This window comes from Chiloscyllium plagiosum, unplaced genomic scaffold (genome assembly GCF_037043375.1).
Source record: "Chiloscyllium plagiosum isolate Xiang-an unplaced genomic scaffold, Cpla_swu_hap1 HiC_scaffold_12, whole genome shotgun sequence".
Classification (NCBI taxonomy): Eukaryota; Metazoa; Chordata; class Chondrichthyes; order Orectolobiformes; family Hemiscylliidae; genus Chiloscyllium; species Chiloscyllium plagiosum.
Genome location: NW_028270150.1, coordinates 102,292,908 through 102,312,479, shown reverse-complemented (window position 1 = coordinate 102,312,479; position 19,572 = coordinate 102,292,908). Strand labels below are relative to the sequence as shown.

The following is a 19,572-nucleotide window of genomic DNA, read 5'->3' as shown; positions in this document are numbered from 1 at the left end:
AGTCCAGAGATTATTACATTTTTGGTTCTGCTTTTTAACGTAACTCCCAGCTGTTTATACTCACTCAGCAGAACTTCTGCCTTAGTTTTATCAATGTCATTGGTACCTATGTGGACCACAACCAGTGAACTCTATCCTCCCCCTCCACGTTGCTCTGCAGCCCAGATAAGAGGGGGATCGTGCCATCGACTGAGCGTCGGGCACACCGAAGTCCACACATCAGCTGGGCAAAGTGCCCTCCTGCTGTGCCAATCTATCCAAGCCTGCTTTGTTTAGCTTGGGATCCAGCAATCACGTTTGATCTCAAATCCTTCTCGCCGAGCAATGTCATCTTTTCTATTCATTCATGGGATGTGGGCACGGCTGGCCAGGTCACCATTTATTGCCCATCCCTAAATGCCCAGAGGGCACAGCAAGCAAAAGACATTTAACAGTAAACCAGATTCCACAGTCAGAGTGAGAGAACTCAGCCATTAAAAAAGACTCAGTAATCTGAGCTCTATGGTTCAACTACTCTGCCATTAGATAGAAAGAAGAGGGACTGTAAACTCAGCTTTGGGACATAGGATCAGGAAGAGTCCCTTCTGCCCCTTCAACCTGTTCTACCCATTCTTTAGAAAATGGCTGATTTGCATCATAAATCCAAGTTGAAACTTTATTGCTGGAACAGCACAGCAGGTCAGGCAGCATCTAGGGAACAGAAGATTCGACGTTTCGGGCACATGCCCTTCTTCAGGAATGAAGAAGGGCATGTGCCCGAAACGTCGAATCTTCTGTTCCCTGGATGCTGCCTGACCTGCTGTGCTGTTCCAGCAATAAAGTTTCAGCTTTGATCTCCAGCGTCTGCAGACCTCACTTTCTCCTCATAAATCCAAGTGCCATCTTTGTTTTCCATTTACCTTGCCCAGCGCAAACAAACCGATCTCAGTTCGGAGTGTATCAGTTAATCTGGGGATTCAAACATTTTTCTTTTGGATTCCAGATTTCGAAAAGAAGTCATTGCAGGGAAAGTGCACAAGCTTGATTGCCAACGTTTCCTAGATTCTGGAATGTTCCCAGCTAGTTAGAAGTTAGCAAATATACAACTGCCTTGAAGTAAAACAGGGAGCGAGAACACAGCATTACAGGCCAGCTAGCCCGATAGCAATCATTGGGAAAACGCTAGGGAGTCTTCATAAAGCCTTCAGAAAATCATTGTATATTTAGGCAAAGTCACCACCGTTTTAGAAAGATAAATCATGCTTTACAAAGTTATCGGGTTTTTTTAGGGATGTAACTAGCAGGGTGGACTAAAAGAATCAGAAGATTGTCATACAGCACAGAACTTGGATCCAACCTGTCCATGCCGACCTGAATCTCAAACTAAACTAGTCACTGCCTGCACTTGGCCCATATCCCTCCAAACATTCATTATTCATGCACTTATCCAAATGTCTTTCAAACATTATAACTGTATCCACATCCACCACTTCCTCTGGCAGTTCATTCCACACACGGAGCACTCTCTGTGTAAAAGAATTGCCCCCATGTCCTTTTCAAAATGTTCTCTTCTCACCTTAAAAATATGCCCCTTAGTTTTGAATTCCCCACCCTCAGGAAAAGAAACCTGCCATTCACCTTATCTATGCTCCTCAAGATTAACCTCCTCCTCCCCTTAACCTCCCAAGCTCCAATGAAAAAAGTCCCAGCCGATTCGATCTATTTTTATATCTCAAACTCTCCATTCCCAGCAACATCTGGTAAATCTGATCTGAGGCCTCTTCAGTTTAATAATATCCTTCCAATACCAGGGCAACCAGGACTGCACACAATACTCCAGATGAGGCCTCACCGAGATCCTGTACAACCTCAACATGACATCCCAACTTCTGTACTCAAAGGTCTGACCAATGAAGGCAATGTGCTAAATGCCTTCTAACCGACCTGTCTAAATGTGACGCAAGTGTCAAAGAATTATGTACTGGAACTGTTAGGTGTCAGTGTCCTATGACACACTACCCAGGGCATCTGATAAAATGGCATACCAAAGCTTACTGGGCAAGACGAGGGCTCACCGCGTTGGGGCAATATTTTCTGTGTAGGTTGATTAATCGACAGGAAACAGACAGCAGATGTATACAAGCCATTTTCAGGCTGTGATTAATGGAGTGCCACAAGGATCAATGCTGTACCCCTCAGCTCGTTACAACCTATAGTCAGGAGGTAGAGGAGGAGACAGATAGCAATGTATTCCCCTCGCTGTTTTCCCCTGTCGAAACGAAGTAGAGAAGGGTAAGCTGTGGGGAGGGCACAGAAGCCGCAATGAGGTAGCGACAGATCAAGTGAGTGGGCACACGTGGGCCGATCGACTATACTGTGTGAAAATGTGGGACTATTCTCTTTGGATCTTATCAATAGCACAACAGAATTTTTGCAAAAGCCATGAAACTTATAAGAGTTTTAAATAACATAAACATTCAGAGGGATCTGGAAACCAGCAAGTTAATATGCAGGTATAGTAAGAAATTAGGACTGAAAATGACATGTTAGTCTTTGCTGCAAGGGGATTAAAGCACATTGTAAAGGAACAACATATTTGCATTGGAGACTGGACGGTGAAGGTTTGACTAGATTGGCTCCAGGGATGAGAGTTGTCCCTGCAATGAGAGGCTGAGTCTATATTCTCCGGAGTTTGGAAGAACGAGAGGAAATCCTACTGAGGCGTACAAGTTTCTGAAGGAGCTGATAGAGTAGACACCAGGAGGTTGACTCTCTTTCGCCTGGGAATCCGCAGCACAAGGGCGCAGCGTCAGAAGGAGGGAGTGATCACTTATGACGGAGATGAGGAGGGATAGCTTCACTCTGTGGAGCTCCCATTCCTGAATACCTTTAAGGTCAGGGTCAACAGGGTTTTTGGTCTTTCAGGAATCCGAGGGATATGGAAAGAAGATGAGGAGCTCAAGGCCTAAGATCGGTACCTGGGACTACGATGTTGTGGCCATCACGGAAACGTGGATAGAAGAGGGACAGGGATGGTTGTTGGAGGTTCCTGGTTACAGACGTTTCAGTAAGATTCGGGAGGGTGGTAAAAAAGGAGAAGGGGGTGGCGTTGCTAATTAGAAATGGTATAACGGCTGCAGAAAGGCAGTTCGAGGGGGATCTGCCTTTGGAGGTAGTATGGGCTGAAGTCAGAAATAGGAAAGGAGCAGTCACCTTGTTGGGTGTTTACTATAGGCCCCCCAATAGCAGCAGAGATGTGGAGAAACAGATTGGGAAACAGATTTTGGAAAGGTGCAGAAGCCACAGGGTAGTAGTCATGGGCGATTTCAACTTCCCAAATATTGATTGGAAGCTCTTTAGATCAAGTAGATTGGATGGGGCGGTGTTTGCGCAGTGTGTCCAGGAAGCTTTTCTAACTCAGTATGTAGATTGTCCGACCAGAGGGGAGGCCATTTTGGATTTGGTACTCGGTAATGAACCGGGACAAGTGATGGGCTTGTTAGTGGGTGAACATTTTGGTGATGGTGACCACAATTCTGTGACTTTCACCTTGGTTATGGAGAGAGATAGGTGTGTGCAACAGGGTAGGTTTTACAATTGGGGGAAGGGTAAATACAATGCTGTAAGACAGGATCTGAGGAGCATAAGTTGGGAGCATAGGCTGTCAGGGAAGGATGTCGTGGAAATGTGGAACTTTTTCAAGGAACAGATACGACGTGTCCTTGATATGTATGTACCTGTCAGGCAGGAAAGAGATGGTCGTGTGAGGGAACCTTGGTTGACGAGGGAGGTTGAATGTCTTGTAAAGAGGAAGAAGGAGGCTTACATAAGGTTGAGGAAACAAGGTTCAGACAGAGCAGTGGAGGGATACAGGATAGCCAGGAGGGAGCTGAAGAAAGGGATTAGGAGAGCTAAGAGAGGGCATGAAAAATCTTTGGCGGATAGGATCAAGGATAACCCCAAGGCATTTTATGCGTATGTGAGAAACATGAGAATGACGAGAACGAGGGTAGGTCCGATCAAGGACAGTAGTGGGAGACTGTGTATTGAGTCGGAAGAGATAGGAGAGGTTTTGAATGAGTACTTTTCTTCAGTATTTACAAACGAGAGGGATCGTATTGTTGAAGAGGAAAGTGTGAAACGGACTGGTAAGCTAGAAGAGATACTTGTTAGAAAGGAAAATGTGTTGGACATTTTGAATAACTTGAGGATAGACAAGTCCCCCGGGCCTGACGGGATATATCCTAGGATTATGTGGGAAGCAAGAGAGGAAATTGCAGAACCGTTGGCAATGATCTTTTCGTCTTCACTGTCAACTGGGGTGGTACCAGGGGACTGGAGAGTGGCGAATGTTGTGCCCCTGTTCAAAAAAGGGAATAGGGATAACCCCGGGAATTACAGGCCAGTTAGTCTTACTTCGGTGGTAGGTAAAGTAATGGAAAGGGTACTGAGGGATAGGATTTATGAGTATCTGGAAAGACACTGCTTGATTAGGGACAGCCAGCACGGATTTGTGAAGGGTAGGTCTTGCCTTACAAGTCGTATTGAATTCTTTGAGGAGGTGACCAAGCATGTGGATGAGGGTAGAGCAGTGGATGTAGTGTACATGGATTTTAGTAAGGCATTTGATAAGGTTCCCCATGGTAGGCTTATGCGGAAAGTCAGGAGGCATGGGATAGAGGGAAATTTGGCCAGTTGGATAGAGATCTGACTAACTGGTCGAAGTCAGAGAGTGGTGGTAGATGGTAAATATTCAGCCTGGAGCCCAGTTACAAGTGGAGTTCCGCAGGGATCAGTTCTGGGTCCTCTGCTGTTTGTAATTTTTATTAATGACTTAGATGAGGGAGTCGAAGGGTGGGTCAGTAAATTTGCAGATGATACGAAGATTGGTGGAGTTGTGGATAGTGAGGAGGGCTGTTGTCAGCTGCAAAGGGACTTAGATATGATGCAGAGCTGGGCTGAGGAGTGGCAGATGGAGTTCAACCCTGTCAAGTGTCAGGTTGTCCATTTTGGAAAGACAAATAAGAATGCGGAATACAGGGTTAACGGTAGGGTTCTTAGTGAGGTGGAGGAGCAGAGGGATCTTGGGGTCTATGTTCATAGATCTTTGAAAGTTGCCACTCAGGTGGATAGAGTTTGTAAGAAGGCCTATGGTGTATTAGCGTTCATTAGCAGAGGGATTGAATTCAAGAGTCGTGAAGTGATGTTGCAACTGTACAGGACTTTGGTTAGGCCACATTTGGAGTACTGTGTGCAGTTCTGGTCGCCTCACTTTAGGAAAGATGTGGAAGCTTTGGAGAGGGTGCAGAGAAGATTTACCAGGATGTTGCCTGGAATGGAGAGGAAGTCGTACGAGGATAGGTTGAGAGTTCTCGGCCTTTTCTCGTTGGAACGGAGAAGGATGAGGGGTGACTTGATAGAGGTTTATAAGATGATCAGAGGAATAGATAGAGTAGACAGCCAGAAACTTTTTCCCCGGGTACAACAGAGTGTTACAAGGGGACATAAATTTAAGGTGAAGGGTGGAAGGTATAGGGGGGATGTCAGGGTAGGTTCTTTACCCAGAGAGTGGTGGGGGCATGGAATGCGCTGCCTGTGGGAGTGGTAGAGTCAGAATCATTGGCGACTTTGTCAACTGTTCATTGCACTCAGTTGAGTACGTGTGATAATAAAACTAATTCTAATTCAATGCATGCGTTGGACCTCTGCGGGAAGTGCACGAGACCACCACTGCCTGAAAGTTGGGAATCATTCAAATTATTAAACCACATAAGAGTAGTAAGAAATGGGAGGGAGTCCCTGAGGCTCCTCCTTTCAGCACACTATCACTTCTATTGAAACCCGACTCCCGTGGAACATTCACCCACTGAAGCTCATCCTTCGTGTATTTAACCAGCCCCCTAATCCCCCCTAATCCGCAATTGGATAGGTACATGGATGGGTGCTTAAGGTAGGACAAATGTTCGGCACAACATCGTGGGCTGAAGGGCCTGTTCTGTGCTGTATTGTTCTATGTTCTATGTTCTATCATATAGAATGGTGAAGCAAGCTTGAGAGACCGAACAGTCTCCTCCTGCTCCCAAACGCGTGTGGCCTTGTGGTTACAATGGAGGATTAGGGGGCTGGTTAAATACACGAAGGATGAGCTTCAGTGGGTGAATGTTCCATGGGAGTCGGGTTTCAATAGAAGTGATAGTGTGCTGAAGGGAGGAGCCTCAGGGACTCCCTCCCATTTCTTACTACTCTTATGTGGTTTAATAATTTGAATGATTCCCAACTTTCAGGCAGTGGTGGTCTCGTGCACTTCCCGCAGAGGTCCAACGCATGCATTGAATTAGAATTAGTTTTATTGTCACACGTACTCAACTGAGTGCAACGAACAGTTGACAAAGTCACCACTTGTGACACCATCTTAGGTACAAAGGTGTTCTTATGATGGGAATGAACCACAACCGCAATTCTTCACCGGATATTTCTAAAATAACTGGAAGGCAAGTCTCCGACCTCTGCGCTGAATTCGAGGCTATGTTTTATGGATCCATGGACACTGAGGGGGGAGACTGCATCGCATGTTTGAAAACTGTATTCTGGTTCCTACTGGGGTGTGTGCTATATTGGAACCCCGAGAAACATCTCTTTAATAGATCTGTTGTCCCAAAATCCTTGAGAAGTGGGAAAGTGTGCCCTAATTTACTCAGAAATCAGTCACTTGTGTATAGGTCGCCCACTATCAGCATCCAATGAGGCATAAGCTGAATTGCTTCAGACTGTGCACCGGACAAGGGAATTTAGCTCAGCGAAAGACAATGCGACTACAAATCTACTTATTTCTACTAAAGTTATTCACAGAGGCCACGGCACTCTTCAAAGGAGGGCAAGGTTCCTCCTAGGTAAAAACAATGACTGCAGATGCTGGAAACCAGATTCTGGATCAGTGGTGCTGGAAGAGCACAGCAGGTCAGGCAGCATCCGAGGACAGGCAAAATCAACGTTTCGGGCAAAAGCCCTTCATCAGGAATAAAGGCAGAGAGCCTGAAGCGTGGAGAGATAAGCTAGAGGAGGGTGGGGGTGGGGAGAGAGTGGCATAGAGTGCAATAGGTCAGTGGGGAAGGAGATGAAGGTGATAGGTCAGGGAGGAGAGGGTGGAGTGGATAGGTGGAAAAGGAGCTGGGCAGGTCGGACAAGTCCGGACAGGTCAGGGGATCGAGTTTCTGGAGGTTAGAAACTAGGATGAGGTGGGGGAAGGGGAAATGAGGAAACTGTTGAAGTCTACATTGATGCCCTGGGGTTGAAGTGTTCCGAGGCGGAAGATGAGGCGTTCTTCCTCCAGGCGTCTGGTGGTGAGGGAGCGGCGGTGGAGGAGGCCCAGCACCTCCATATCCTCGGCAGAGTGGGAGGGGGAGTTGAAATGTTGGGCCACGGGGCGATTTGGTTGATTGGTGCGGGTGTCTCGGAGATGTTCCCTAAAGCGCTCTGCTAAGAGGCGCCCAGTCACCCCAATGTAGAGGAGACCGCATCGGGAGCAACGGATACAATAGATGATATTAGTGGATGTGCAGGTAAAACTTTGATGGATGTGGAAAGCTCCTTTGGGGCCTTGGATAGAGGTGAGGGAGGAGGTGAAGTTGATGAATTGCTCAACCTCCTTCAGAGATGGTCCAGGTACCACTCCCCACCTCTTCCTCCGCTACATTGATGACTGCATTGGCGCCACCTCGTGCTCCTGCGAGGAGGTTGAGCAATTCATCAACTTCACCAACACATTCCACCCTGACCTTAAATTTACCTGGACCATCTCTGACACCTCCCTCCCCTTCCTGGACCTCTCCATCTCCATCAGCGACGACCGACTTGACACTGACATCTTCTACAAACCCACCGACTCCCACAGCTACCTGGATTACACCTCTTCCCACCCTACCTCTTGCAAAAATGCCATCCTGTATTCCCAATTCCTCCGCCTCCGCCGTATCTGCTCCCAGGAGGAGCGGTTCCACCATAGAACACACCAGATGGCCTCCTTCTTTAGAGACCGCAATTTCCCTTCCCACGTGGTTAAAGATGCCCTCCAACGCATCTCGTCCACATCCCGCACCTCCGACCTCAGACCCCACCCCTCCAACCGTAACAAGGACAGAACGCCCCTGGTGCTCACCTTCCACCCTACCAACCTTCGCATAAACCAAATCATCCGCCGACATTTCCGCCACCTCCAAACAGACCCCACCACCAGGGATATATTTCCCTCCCCACCCCTCTCCGCCTTCCGCAAAGACCATTCCCTCCGTGACTACCTGGTCAGGTCCACGCCCCCCTACGACCCACCCTCCCATCCTGGCACCTTCCCCTGCCACCGCAGGAACTGTAAAACCTGCGCCCACACCTCCTCCCTCACCTCTATCCAAGGCCCCAAAGGAGCTTTCCACATCCATCAAAGTTTTACCTGCACATCCACTAATATCATCTATTGTATCCGTTGCTCCCGATGCGGTCTCCTCTACATTGGGGAGACTGGGCGCCTCCTAGCAGAGCGCTTTAGGGAACATCTCCGGGACACCCGCACCAATCAACCAAATCGCCCAGTGGCTCAACATTTCAACTCCCCCTCCCACTCTGCCGAGGATATGGAGGTCCTGGGCCTCCTCCACCGCCGCTCCCTCACCACCAGACGCCTGGAGGAAGAACGCCTCATCTTCCGCCTCGGAACACTTCAACCCCAGGGCATCAATGTGGATTTCAACAGTTTCCTCATTTCCCCTTCCCCCACCTCATCCTAGTTTCTAACCTCCAGTAACTCGACCTGTCCGGACTTGTCCGACCTGCCCAGCTCCTTTTCCACCTATCCACTCCACCCTCTCCTCCCTGACCTATCACCTTCATCTCCTTCCCCACTGACCTAATGCACTCTATGCCACTCTCTCCCCACCCCCACCCTCCTCTAGCTTATCTCTCCACGCTTCAGGCTCTCTGCCTTTATTCCTGATGAAGGGCTTTTGCCCGAAACGTTGATTTTGCCTGTCCTCGGATGCTGCCTGAATTGCTGTGCTCTTCCAGCACCACTGATCCAGAACAAGGATCCTCCTAACCTAGTCAAAATTGGTCCCGACATCGACAATGCCACACTGCTGACCTGCTCATTTACCACATTGCCATTTGTGGGATCTTTCTGTGCACAAATAACTCAGCCTTGCTGAAGCAGCAGGGCCTGCGCCTCGTCAATCACCCCACCCCCGGCTGCTGAGGTTGTGAATGGCTCCACCAAAATGCTAGCCCCTCCTTCGAAAAGTGGAATGATAATGCCAAACACATCACTCTGTGCTTGCGTTTCGAAAGTACCTCGCAGTTTGATGTTGACGCTTTGCCGAACCCACGAGTATGTCCCGTAGCTGGAGTAGTCTTCAGGGATCGGGGTCTCCTTTATCCACTGTCCACAGGCAAACTCAAAGAAGTTCTCACACGGATCTGCTGACCAGTTGATTTTCTTGAACATGTGAACACCTGCAGGAGAAAACGATGGCGCGTCAAACACCGTTTTACAACGACCTGAGCAAAACAGGCCTCTGCAACTTCCATTTCTGCAAAAGTGTCACACCGGACTTGAAACGTTAACTCTGTTTCTCTTTCCCTGAACTTTCCTAGCACTCTTTTTTTTTTATGACTGCAGTCTCCTGTACTTGGCTACAGGGCCACAGTATGAGATGACTATTGTTTTGATCGCCGAATGTCAGGCAAAGTCTCTATAACTCGCAGATTCCCTCACGGAGGTAAATCCTTCCACACTGAGGGTCACATCATCTCCTCTTGTGATCTCGTCACTATCCCATTGCTAGCTTTTGCCCGAACACTCCACCTGTCCCTGAATGTTTACCCACTCCCACCTTTGCTAACTTTTTGCTCATCACTGACCTGTTTCCAAACTCCCATATTAACAAGTGTATATTAACTCCTCTCCCCCACCAGGTTCCTTGTGGCAAATCACTCTGCCGAGGACATGGAGGTCCTGGGCCTCCTTCCCCGCCGCTCCCTCACCACCAGACACCTGGAGGAAGAACGCCTCATCTTCCGCCTCGGAACACTTCAACCCCAGGGTGTCAATGTGGACTTCAACAGCTTCCTCATTTCCCCTTCCCCCACCTCATCCTAGTTTCAAACTTCCAGCTCAGCACTGTCCCCATGACTTGTCCGGACTTGTCCTACCAGCCTATCTCCTTTTCCACCTATCCACTCCACCCTCTCCTCCCTGACCTATCACCTTCATCCCCTCCCCCACTCACCCATTGTACTCTATGCTACTTTCTCCCCACCCCCACCCTCCTCTAGCTTATCTCTCCACGCTCCAGGCTCACGGCCTTTATTCCTGATGAAGGGCTTTTGCCCGAAACATCGATTTTGAAGCTCCTCGGATGCTGCCTGAACTGCGGTGCTCTTCCAGCACCACTAATCCAGATCCTTGTGGCAAATCGTCAGCATTGACCACATTCTGGATCCCCCTGAGGACGCTGGACTGCTGCCAGTTGTATAATCCCTTCCTAAGAGTGTAATGAATTTCTTTATCGCTGTCCAACTGTGCTAAGCCAACCAGCAATTCTGTGACTGGTAACACGTATGGAGCCAACAGCTAGGGCCTGTTTTCCTTACAGCAGAGAAGGCTGAGGGGACTCTGATTGAGGTGCACCAACTTCTAAGCAGCATAGACAGGCAAGATAGGGAGAAAGTTTTCCCCTTAGCAGAGAGGTGAATAACCAGGGGTACAGGTTTAAGGTAAGGAGCAGGAAGTTTACAGGAGATTTGAGGAAACAGCTTTAACCACCCAGAGGACGGTGGGTATCTGGAACTCACTACCTGAAAGAGGCAGGAATATTTGAATATTTAGATGGATACTTGAAACAAAGAATAAAGAACATTCCAGCACAGGAACAGGCCCTTCGGCCCTCCAAACCTGTGCTGATCCAGATCCGCTACCTAAATCTATTGCCTATTTTCTAAGGATCTGTATCCCTCTGCTCCCGGCCCATTTATGTATCTGTCTAGATACACTTCCCGAGGAGTTCCAACACATGCATTGAATTAGAATTAGTTTTATTGTCACACGTACTCAACTGAGTGCAATGAACAGTTGACAAGTCATCACTTATGACGCCATCTTAGGTACAAAGGTGTTCTCATGATGGGAATGAACCACAACCGCAATTCTTCACCGGATATTTCTAAAATAACTGGAAAGCAATTCTCTGACCTCTGCGCTGAATTCAAGGCGATATTTTGTGGATCCATGGACACTTAGGAGGGAGACTGCATTGTACCTGGCGTACAAGGCAACAGTCCAAGTGCTGAAAAATGGGATTCAAGTAGATATTCACTTGATGACCAGCATGCAGCCAGTGGGCCGAAGGGCCACATTCCATGTTGTGAAACTCTATGACTCTAAGTGACAGCACTCAATTCTGTCCCACAACAGGGGATGGGCTTATTGTAAAGTTTTCAATGGACCACTCCAGACAGTTCCAGGGGTCACCAAAAAGGAGTTTGAAGGTAACATGCAGTGAATGAGGATCAGAGACAGAACCAAGACTTGGGAGCGCAGCAGCTAACCGTGCTCGGAAAACAGCTGATTCTGCGCAGGGGATGGAGTCAAGAGCATTTATATTGCTCTGTGCTGTCTAAACTCAGGAAGAAGTTGTAGGAACTGTTTGTCAGCTATGGAGTCAGGACTCAGAAGTAGTTCTGGGGAGCTGGGAACGTTGCTGGATCTGTGTCCGGGGGGAGCTATGAGGGGCTTTGAAGAGGCGTGTGAGCATTAATACTTCATACTGTTCACAGTGGGGATTGAAAAGCATTTGCTCGATGTAACTGAGTAGGACTAGAGCTCAGGGGCAAAGAAAAAACCCAGGAGGCAGTTTGACGAGCTGGAGTTATATTTGTGAATGAGTATTTGAGTGCAGTTTCAGAGTTTAGGAGAGTGTAGACCTGGGAAAGGAGGGTGATCCGCCAGAAGGGAAGCACGCTGGGCCAAACTGCCTGTTGCCACACTGTAGGGATCCTAACTCTAAAAAGTACTGAAGCAGTCTGGAACATGAGCAACGTCACTCGTGATAGGGAGTTTCAAGGCCAGAGGAGGCAACACAGCATCATTAATAATGGGATGTTTCAATCAGTCTGGATCCCATCGGATTTGCCTTGCTAACTGGTGAGTAAAATGACATGTAAAAATCATGCAAAATCCCCTCCCTGATAATAAGACACCGTGATTGAAAAGGACATGCAGGGTGTGTAAAATTGCTCCTTGATTGTATTATGATATCCTTTAGGCCGTTTAATAATGAATACTGGCTCCTTAATAATGAATTCCAGGGTTTCCCCAATGAGACAGGTCAGATTAACTGGCCTTTCGTTCCCTGCTTTCTGTCTCCCTCCTAACTTGAACAAAGGATGTTAGAGTGGAGGTTTCCCAATCCACTGGCACCTTTCCAGAACGAGGGCCACCTCAAACGTTACAAGCAATGCCTCCATTATCTCTGTAGCTACTTGCTTTTAGACACTCAATATGTAGTTCTATTCACTTCCCTAGTATTTTTTCTCTCGTGATTACCTTGTTATAGTCATAGAGTCATGGAGTTGTACAGCATAGAAACAGATCTTCAATCCAACTTGTCCATGTTGACCAGCATTCCCACTTGCCAGAACTTGGCCCATATCCCTCCAAACCCATCCTATTCATGTATTCATCCAGATGCCTTTTAAATGCTGTAATCATGCCAGCCTCCACCACTTCCTCTGGCAGTCCATTCCATACACATACCACCCTCTGCGTGAAAAAAATTGCCTCTTAAGTCCCTTTTACATCTTTCCCCTCTCACCTTAAACCTATGCACTCCAGATTTGGACTCCCTTACCCTGGGAAAAATACCTTGGCTATTCACCCTACCAATGCTCCTCGTGATTTTATAAACCTCTATAAGGTCACCCCTCAGCCTCAAACACTCCAGGGAAAATAGCCCCAGCCTGTTCAGACTCTCTCCCTACAATACAAACCCTCCGACCCTGGCAACAACTTTGTGAGTCTTTTCACAATCACAGAATCCCTACAATGTGGAAACAGGCCCTTCGGCCCAACAAGTCCACACCGACCCTCCGAAGAGTAACCCCCCCAGATCCATTCCTCTACCCTATATTTACCCCTAGCTAACGCATCTAACCTACACATCCCTGAACGCTATGGGCAATTTAGCATGGCCAATTCACCTGACCTGCACATTCTTTGGACTGTGGGAGGAAACCGGAGCACCCGGAGGAAACCCACGCAGACACGGGGAGAATGTGCAAACTCCACACAGTCAGTCGCCTGAGGCTGGAATTGAACCTGGGACCCTGGTGCTGTGAGGCAGCAGTGCTAACCACTGAGCCACCGTGCCGCCCCTTTCAAGTTGAACAATATCCTTCCCATAGCAGGGAGACGATTAATGAACACAGTATTCCAAAAGTGGCCTTACCAATATCCTATACAGCTGAAACATGACATCCCAACTCCGAAACTCAATACACTGACTGGCACCCATTTAAGACAGAGATACAACAGAGTACAGTACAGCACAGGAACATGCCATTCAGCCCTTGATATTGTGCTAAACATGATGCCAAATTAAACCAATCCTTTCTGCCTGGCCTTGGTCTATAAACTTTAATCTTTCCCCCTCTCACCTTTAATGCATGCTCTCTAGTTTTAGAACAAAGAGCAAAGAACATTCCAGCACAAGAAGAGGCCCTTCGGCCCTCCAAACCTGTACTGATCCAGATCCTCTATCTGAACCTGTTGCCTATTTTCTAAGGATCTGTATCCCTTTGCTCCCTGCCCATTCGTGTATCAGTCCAGAATGGTCCCACTGTGCCCACCTCTACCACATCGCTGGCAACGTGTTCCAGGCACCCACCACCCTCTGTGTAACGAACTTTCCATGCATATTTCCCTTAAACCTTTCCCCTCTCACCTTGAACTCGTGACCCCCTAGTAATTGAGTCCCCCCACTCTGGGAAAAAGCTTCTTGCTATCCATCCTGTCTATACCACTTATGATTTTGTAGGCCTCATTCAGGTGCCCCCTCAACCTCTGGCTTTCTAATGAAAATAATCCTAATCTACTCAACCTCTCTACCTCTCTTCATACCTAGCTCTCTCCATACCAGGCAACATCCTGGTGACCCTCCTCTGCACCCTCTCCAAAACATCCATATCCTTTTGGTAATGTGGTGACCAGAACTGTACGCAATATTCCAAATGTGGCCGAACCAAAGTCTTGTACAACTGTCACATGACCTGCCAACTCTTGTACTCAATACCCCGTCCGATGAAGGAAAGCATGCCGTATGCCTCCTTGACCACTCTATTGACCTGCGTTGCCACCTTCAGGGAACGATGGACCTGAGCAACCAGAACTCTCTGCAAATCAATTTTCCCCAGGGCTTTTCCATTTACTGTATAGTTCGCTCTTGAATTTGATCTTCCAAAATGCATCACCTCACATTTGCCCAGATTGAACTCCATCTGCCATTTCTCTGCCCAACTCTTCAATCTATCAATATTCTGCTGTATTCTCTGACAGTCCTCTTCACCAACTGCTACTCCACCAACCTTAGTGTCATCTGCAAACTTGCTAATCAGACCACCTATACCTTCCTGCAGATCATTTCTGTATATGACAGACAACAGGGGTCCCAGCACGGATCCCTCTGGAACACCACTGGGCACAGTTCTCCATTTTGAGAAACTCCCTTCCACTACTCCTCTTTGTCTCCTGTTGCCAGTTCTCTACCCATCTAGCTAGTACACCCTGGACCCCATGCGACTTCACCTTCTCCATCAGCCTACCATGGGAAACCTTATCAAACACCTTACTGAGTCCATGACATCTACAGCCCTTCCCTTATCAATGAACTTTGTCACTTCCTCAAAAGAATTCTATTAAGTTGGTAAGATATGACCTTTCCTGCACAAAACCATGTTGCCTATCTCTGATAAGCCATTTCCTTCCAAATGTGAATAGATCCTATCCCTCATTATTTTCTCCAGCAGCTTCTCTACCACTGACGTCAGGCTCACAGGTCTGTAATTACTGGATTATCCCTGCTACCCTTCTTAAACAAGGGGACAACATTAGCAATTCTCCAGTCCTCCGGGACCTCACCCCTGTTCAGGGATGCTGCGAAGATATCTGTTAAAGCCCCAGTTATTTCCTCTCTCACTTCCCTTGGTAACCTGGGATCAATTCCACCTGGACCTGGGGACTTGTCCACCTTAATGCCATTTAGAATACCCAACACCTCCTCCCTCCTAATGCTGACATGTCCTAGAGTAATCAAACATCTATCCCGAACCTCAACATCCGCCATGTCCCTCTTCTCGGTGAATACCGATGTAAAGTGCTCATTAAGAATCTCACCCATTTTCTCTGACTCCATGCATAACTTTCCTCTTTTGTCTTTGAGTGGCCAACCTTTTCTCTAGTTACCCTCTTGCTCCTTATATATGAATAAAAGGCTTTGGGATTTTCCTTAACCCTGCTCTCATAACCCCTTTTAATCCTTTTAATTCCTCATTTCAGATTGGTCCTACATTCCCAATGTTCTTCCAAAGCTTTGTCTGTCTTCAGTCGCCCAGAACTTATGTACGCATCCTTATTCCTCTTAGCTAGTCTCACAATTCCACAGTCATCCATGATTCCCTAACCTTGCCATTTCTATCCCTCATTTTCACAGAACATATCACTCCTGAACTCTGATCAACCTGTCTTTAAAACCTCACACATATCGAATGTGGATTTACCCTAAAACAACGGCTCCCAATCGATATTCCCCAGCTCCTGCCAAATTTTGATATAGTTGGCCTTCCCCCAATTTAGCACTCTTCCTGCAGGACCACGCTCATCTTTGTCCATGAGTATTCTAAAACTTATGGAATTATGATCACTATTCCCAAAGTAATCCCCGACTGAAACTTCAACCACCTGGCCGGGCTTTTAGATAATTTAACTCTGGGAAAAAGGTTCTGTCAACCCAACCTATGCATCTCATAATTTTACAGACTTCTATTAAGTCTCCCCTTAGCCTCCACTGCTACAGATAAAACAACCTCTAGCCTCACCTTATACCCCAACGTTCTAATCCAGGCAGCATCCTGGTAAACCTCTGCTGCACCTTCTCCAAATTCTCCACATCCTTCCTGTAATGGAGCGACCGGATTGATCACAGTACTCTCAGTGTGGCCTAACCAAGGCCTTATAAAGCTGCAACATGGCATCCTGACTCTTATACTCAGTTCCGCAACCAATAAAGGCAAGTGTGCCATACTCCACCTTTACCACCCTATGTACGTGCCTGGCCACTCTCAGGGAACTACAGACTTGACCCTCAAGATCCCTCTGTATATCAATGCTGCTCAGGGTCCTGCCATTATCTCCCGAAGTGTAGCACCTCACACTTACATGGATTAAACTCCATCTGCCATTTCTCCGCCCATATCTGCAACTGACCTATATTTCGCTGTACTCTTTGCAAACTCCACTCATCTTTGTATCGTCTGTAAACTTACTTACCCACTCATCTCACATTTTTATCCAAGTCATTTACATATATCACAAACAGCAGAGGTCCCAGTACCAGTTCCTGTGGAACATCACTAGTCACGGGCCTCTAGCCTTAAGAATAACCCTTCCACCACTACCCTCTGCCTGCTATGGGTAAGCCCATTCTGAATCCACGTGGCCTAGTCACCATGGATCCCATGCATGGGATGGGCCTACCGTGAAGGGACCTTGTTGAAAGCCTTACTAAAATCCACGTAGACAACATTCACTGCTCTACCCTCATCATTCACCTTTCTCCCCTCCTTGACAGGTTAGTAAAACAGGACCTGCCACACAAAGCCATGTTGAGTGTTCCTAATTAGGCCATGCTGGTCTAAGTGCATATAAATCCTATCATTAAGAACTCTCTCCAATAGCTCCCCCAAACTGAGACTCACTGGTTTATAGTCTCCTGGATTATCCCGATTTCCTTTCCGGAATAGAGGAACGAAATTAGCTACTCGCCAGTTCTTCCAGACCTCTCTGGTGGCTAGCGCGGATACAAAGATTTTGGTCAAGGCCCTAGAAATTTTGGTCAAGGCCCTCTTTCGCCTCTTTCAATAGAACATTACTGCCCTGTACAGGCCCTTCGGCCCACAATGTTGCGACAACTTGTGAAACCAATCTGAAGCCCGTCTAAACTACACTATTCCATTCTCGCCTAAATGCCTATCCAATGACCACTTAAACGCTCTTAAAGTTGGCAAATCTACTACCATTGCAGGCAGAGCATTCATGCTCCTACTACTCTCTGAATAAAGAAACTACCTCTGACATCTGTCCTATATCTATCACCCCTCAATTTAAAGCTATGTCCCCTCATGCTGGCCATCACCATCTGAGGAAAAAGGCTCTCACTGTCCAATCTATCTAACCCTCTGATTATCTTATACGTCTCAATTAAGTCACCTCTCAACCTTCTTCTCTCAAGTCCCTCAGCCTTTCCTCATAAAACCTTCCCTCCATACCAGGTAACATCCTAGTAAATCTCCTCTGAACCCTTTTCAAAGCTTCCACAGTCCTCCGATAATGCAGTGACCAGAACTGTACGCAATACTCCAAGTGCGGCCAGACCAAAGTTTTGTACAGCTGCAGCATGACAGTGTGGCTCTGAAACTCAATCCCTCTACCAATAAAAGCTAAAACACTGTATGCCTTCTTAACAACCCTGTCAACCTGGGTGGCAACTTACAGGGATCTGTGTACATGGACACCAAGATCTCTCTGCTCATCTGAACTCCTGTTACTCTTTCCAAAGTGAACCACCTCACATATTTCCACATTAAGTGCTTTTTGCCACCTCTCAGCCCAGCTCTGCAGATTATCTATGTCCCTCTGTAACCTACAACATCCGTCTGCACTATCCATAACTCTACCGACCCTAATGTCATCGGCAAATTTACTAACCCGTCTTTCTACGCCCTCATCCAGGTCGTTTATAAAAATGACAACCAGCAGTGGCCCCAAAACAGATCCTTGTGGTACACCACTAGTAACTGACCTCCAGGATGAACATTTCCCATCAACCACCACCCTCTGTCTTCTTTCAGCTAGCCAATTTCTGATCCAAACCGTTAAGTCACCCTCAATCCCATGCCTCTGTATTGTCTGCAACAGCCTACCGTGGGGAACCTTATCAAACACCTTACTGAAATCCATATACACCACATCAACCACTTTACCCTCATCCACCTGTTTGGTCATCATCTCAAAGAACGCGATAAGGTTTGTGAGGCACAACCTACCCTTCACAAAACCGGGTTGACTATCCCTAATCAAATTATTCCTCTCTAGATGATTATAAATTTTATCTCTTATAGCCCTTTCCAATATTTTACCCACAACTGAAGTAAGGCTATAATTTCCAGGGTTGTCTCTACTGCCCTTTTTGAACAAGGGGACATTTGCTATCCTCCAGTCTTCTGGCACTATTCCTGTAGACAATGACGACATAAAGATCAAAGCTGGGGTAGTTACCATCAGGCCTTGGGACCTATCCAAATTAATGCTCTTCAGGAGACCCAGCACCACTTCTTTCTTGATCTCAAAATGCCCTCGCATAATAGCAAGCTCCACACAAATCTCACTATCCTCCATATCCTTCCCCTGTGTGAACACTGACACAAAACACTCATTTAGGATCTCATCCACATCCTGTGACTCCAAGAACAAGTTCCCTTCTCTCTCCTCAAGTGGTCCTACCTTCTGCCGAGTTGTCCCCTTGTTTGTAATGTATGTGTAGAATGCCTTGGAATTCTCTCTAACCCCACGAAAGCCAAGGTCATTTTATGAACCCCTTCTGCTCCAGCCCAGCTCGAGTTCCTTCCTCTGTCCTTTATATTCCTCACAGCCTCTTTCCGATTTTAGCTCCCTCAACCTCACATATGCTCCTTTTCCCCCTTTTGACTAAATTTATAACCTCCCTCGATATCCAAAACCTTGCCATCCCTGTCTTCCCTCCTCACTGGAGCATGCCAGTGCTGAACTCTCATTAGGTCTTCCAACAATTGTGCGTGTCAAATATGGGCCTGCCTAATAACAGCTCCTACCAATTAACACTCCCAAGCTCCTGCCTAATACTGACGTAATTTGGCCACCGAGGGGGACCTTGACACACGATCCTGATTTATCCTTCTGAGGAAGAGGAATGTTTCCTCTGAGGGTACTGTGTGGAATTCTTCACCACCGAGGCTGGGCCATTATTCAAGGCGGAGATAGACAGTTGTCCCAATCAGTAAGGTAATCAAGGGATCTGGGGAAATGCTGGAGATGAGGAGTGTCAGATTAGGCTTGACCAGTCAGTGGGAGAAACTCCCTCAATCCTCAAGAATAGAAGGATGCTGGAAAAGCACAGCAGGTCAGGCAGCATCCAAAGAGCAGGAAACTCGACATTTCATGCAAAAGCCCATGATCAGGAATGATTCAGGATTAGTTTACAGAGCTACCGTGGGGAGGAATGGATCACTAGGATTAGTTTA

General features: G+C 47.2%; 1 protein-coding gene across 4 annotated transcripts in view; it reads right to left on the bottom strand.

Annotated features, from left to right (window-relative positions):
• The window catches only part of phex (phosphate regulating endopeptidase homolog, X-linked), a 342,975-nt gene that overhangs the window by 140,801 nt on the left and 182,602 nt on the right, over positions 1–19,572 (bottom strand). For all 4 annotated transcript variants that reach the window (XM_087993122.1, XM_087993120.1, XM_087993121.1 and 1 more), the window contains exon 3: positions 9,316–9,477. In XM_087993122.1, the coding sequence (XP_087849248.1) occupies positions 9,316–9,477 (162 nt within the window). The remainder of the gene's footprint in view (positions 1–9,315; positions 9,478–19,572) is intronic.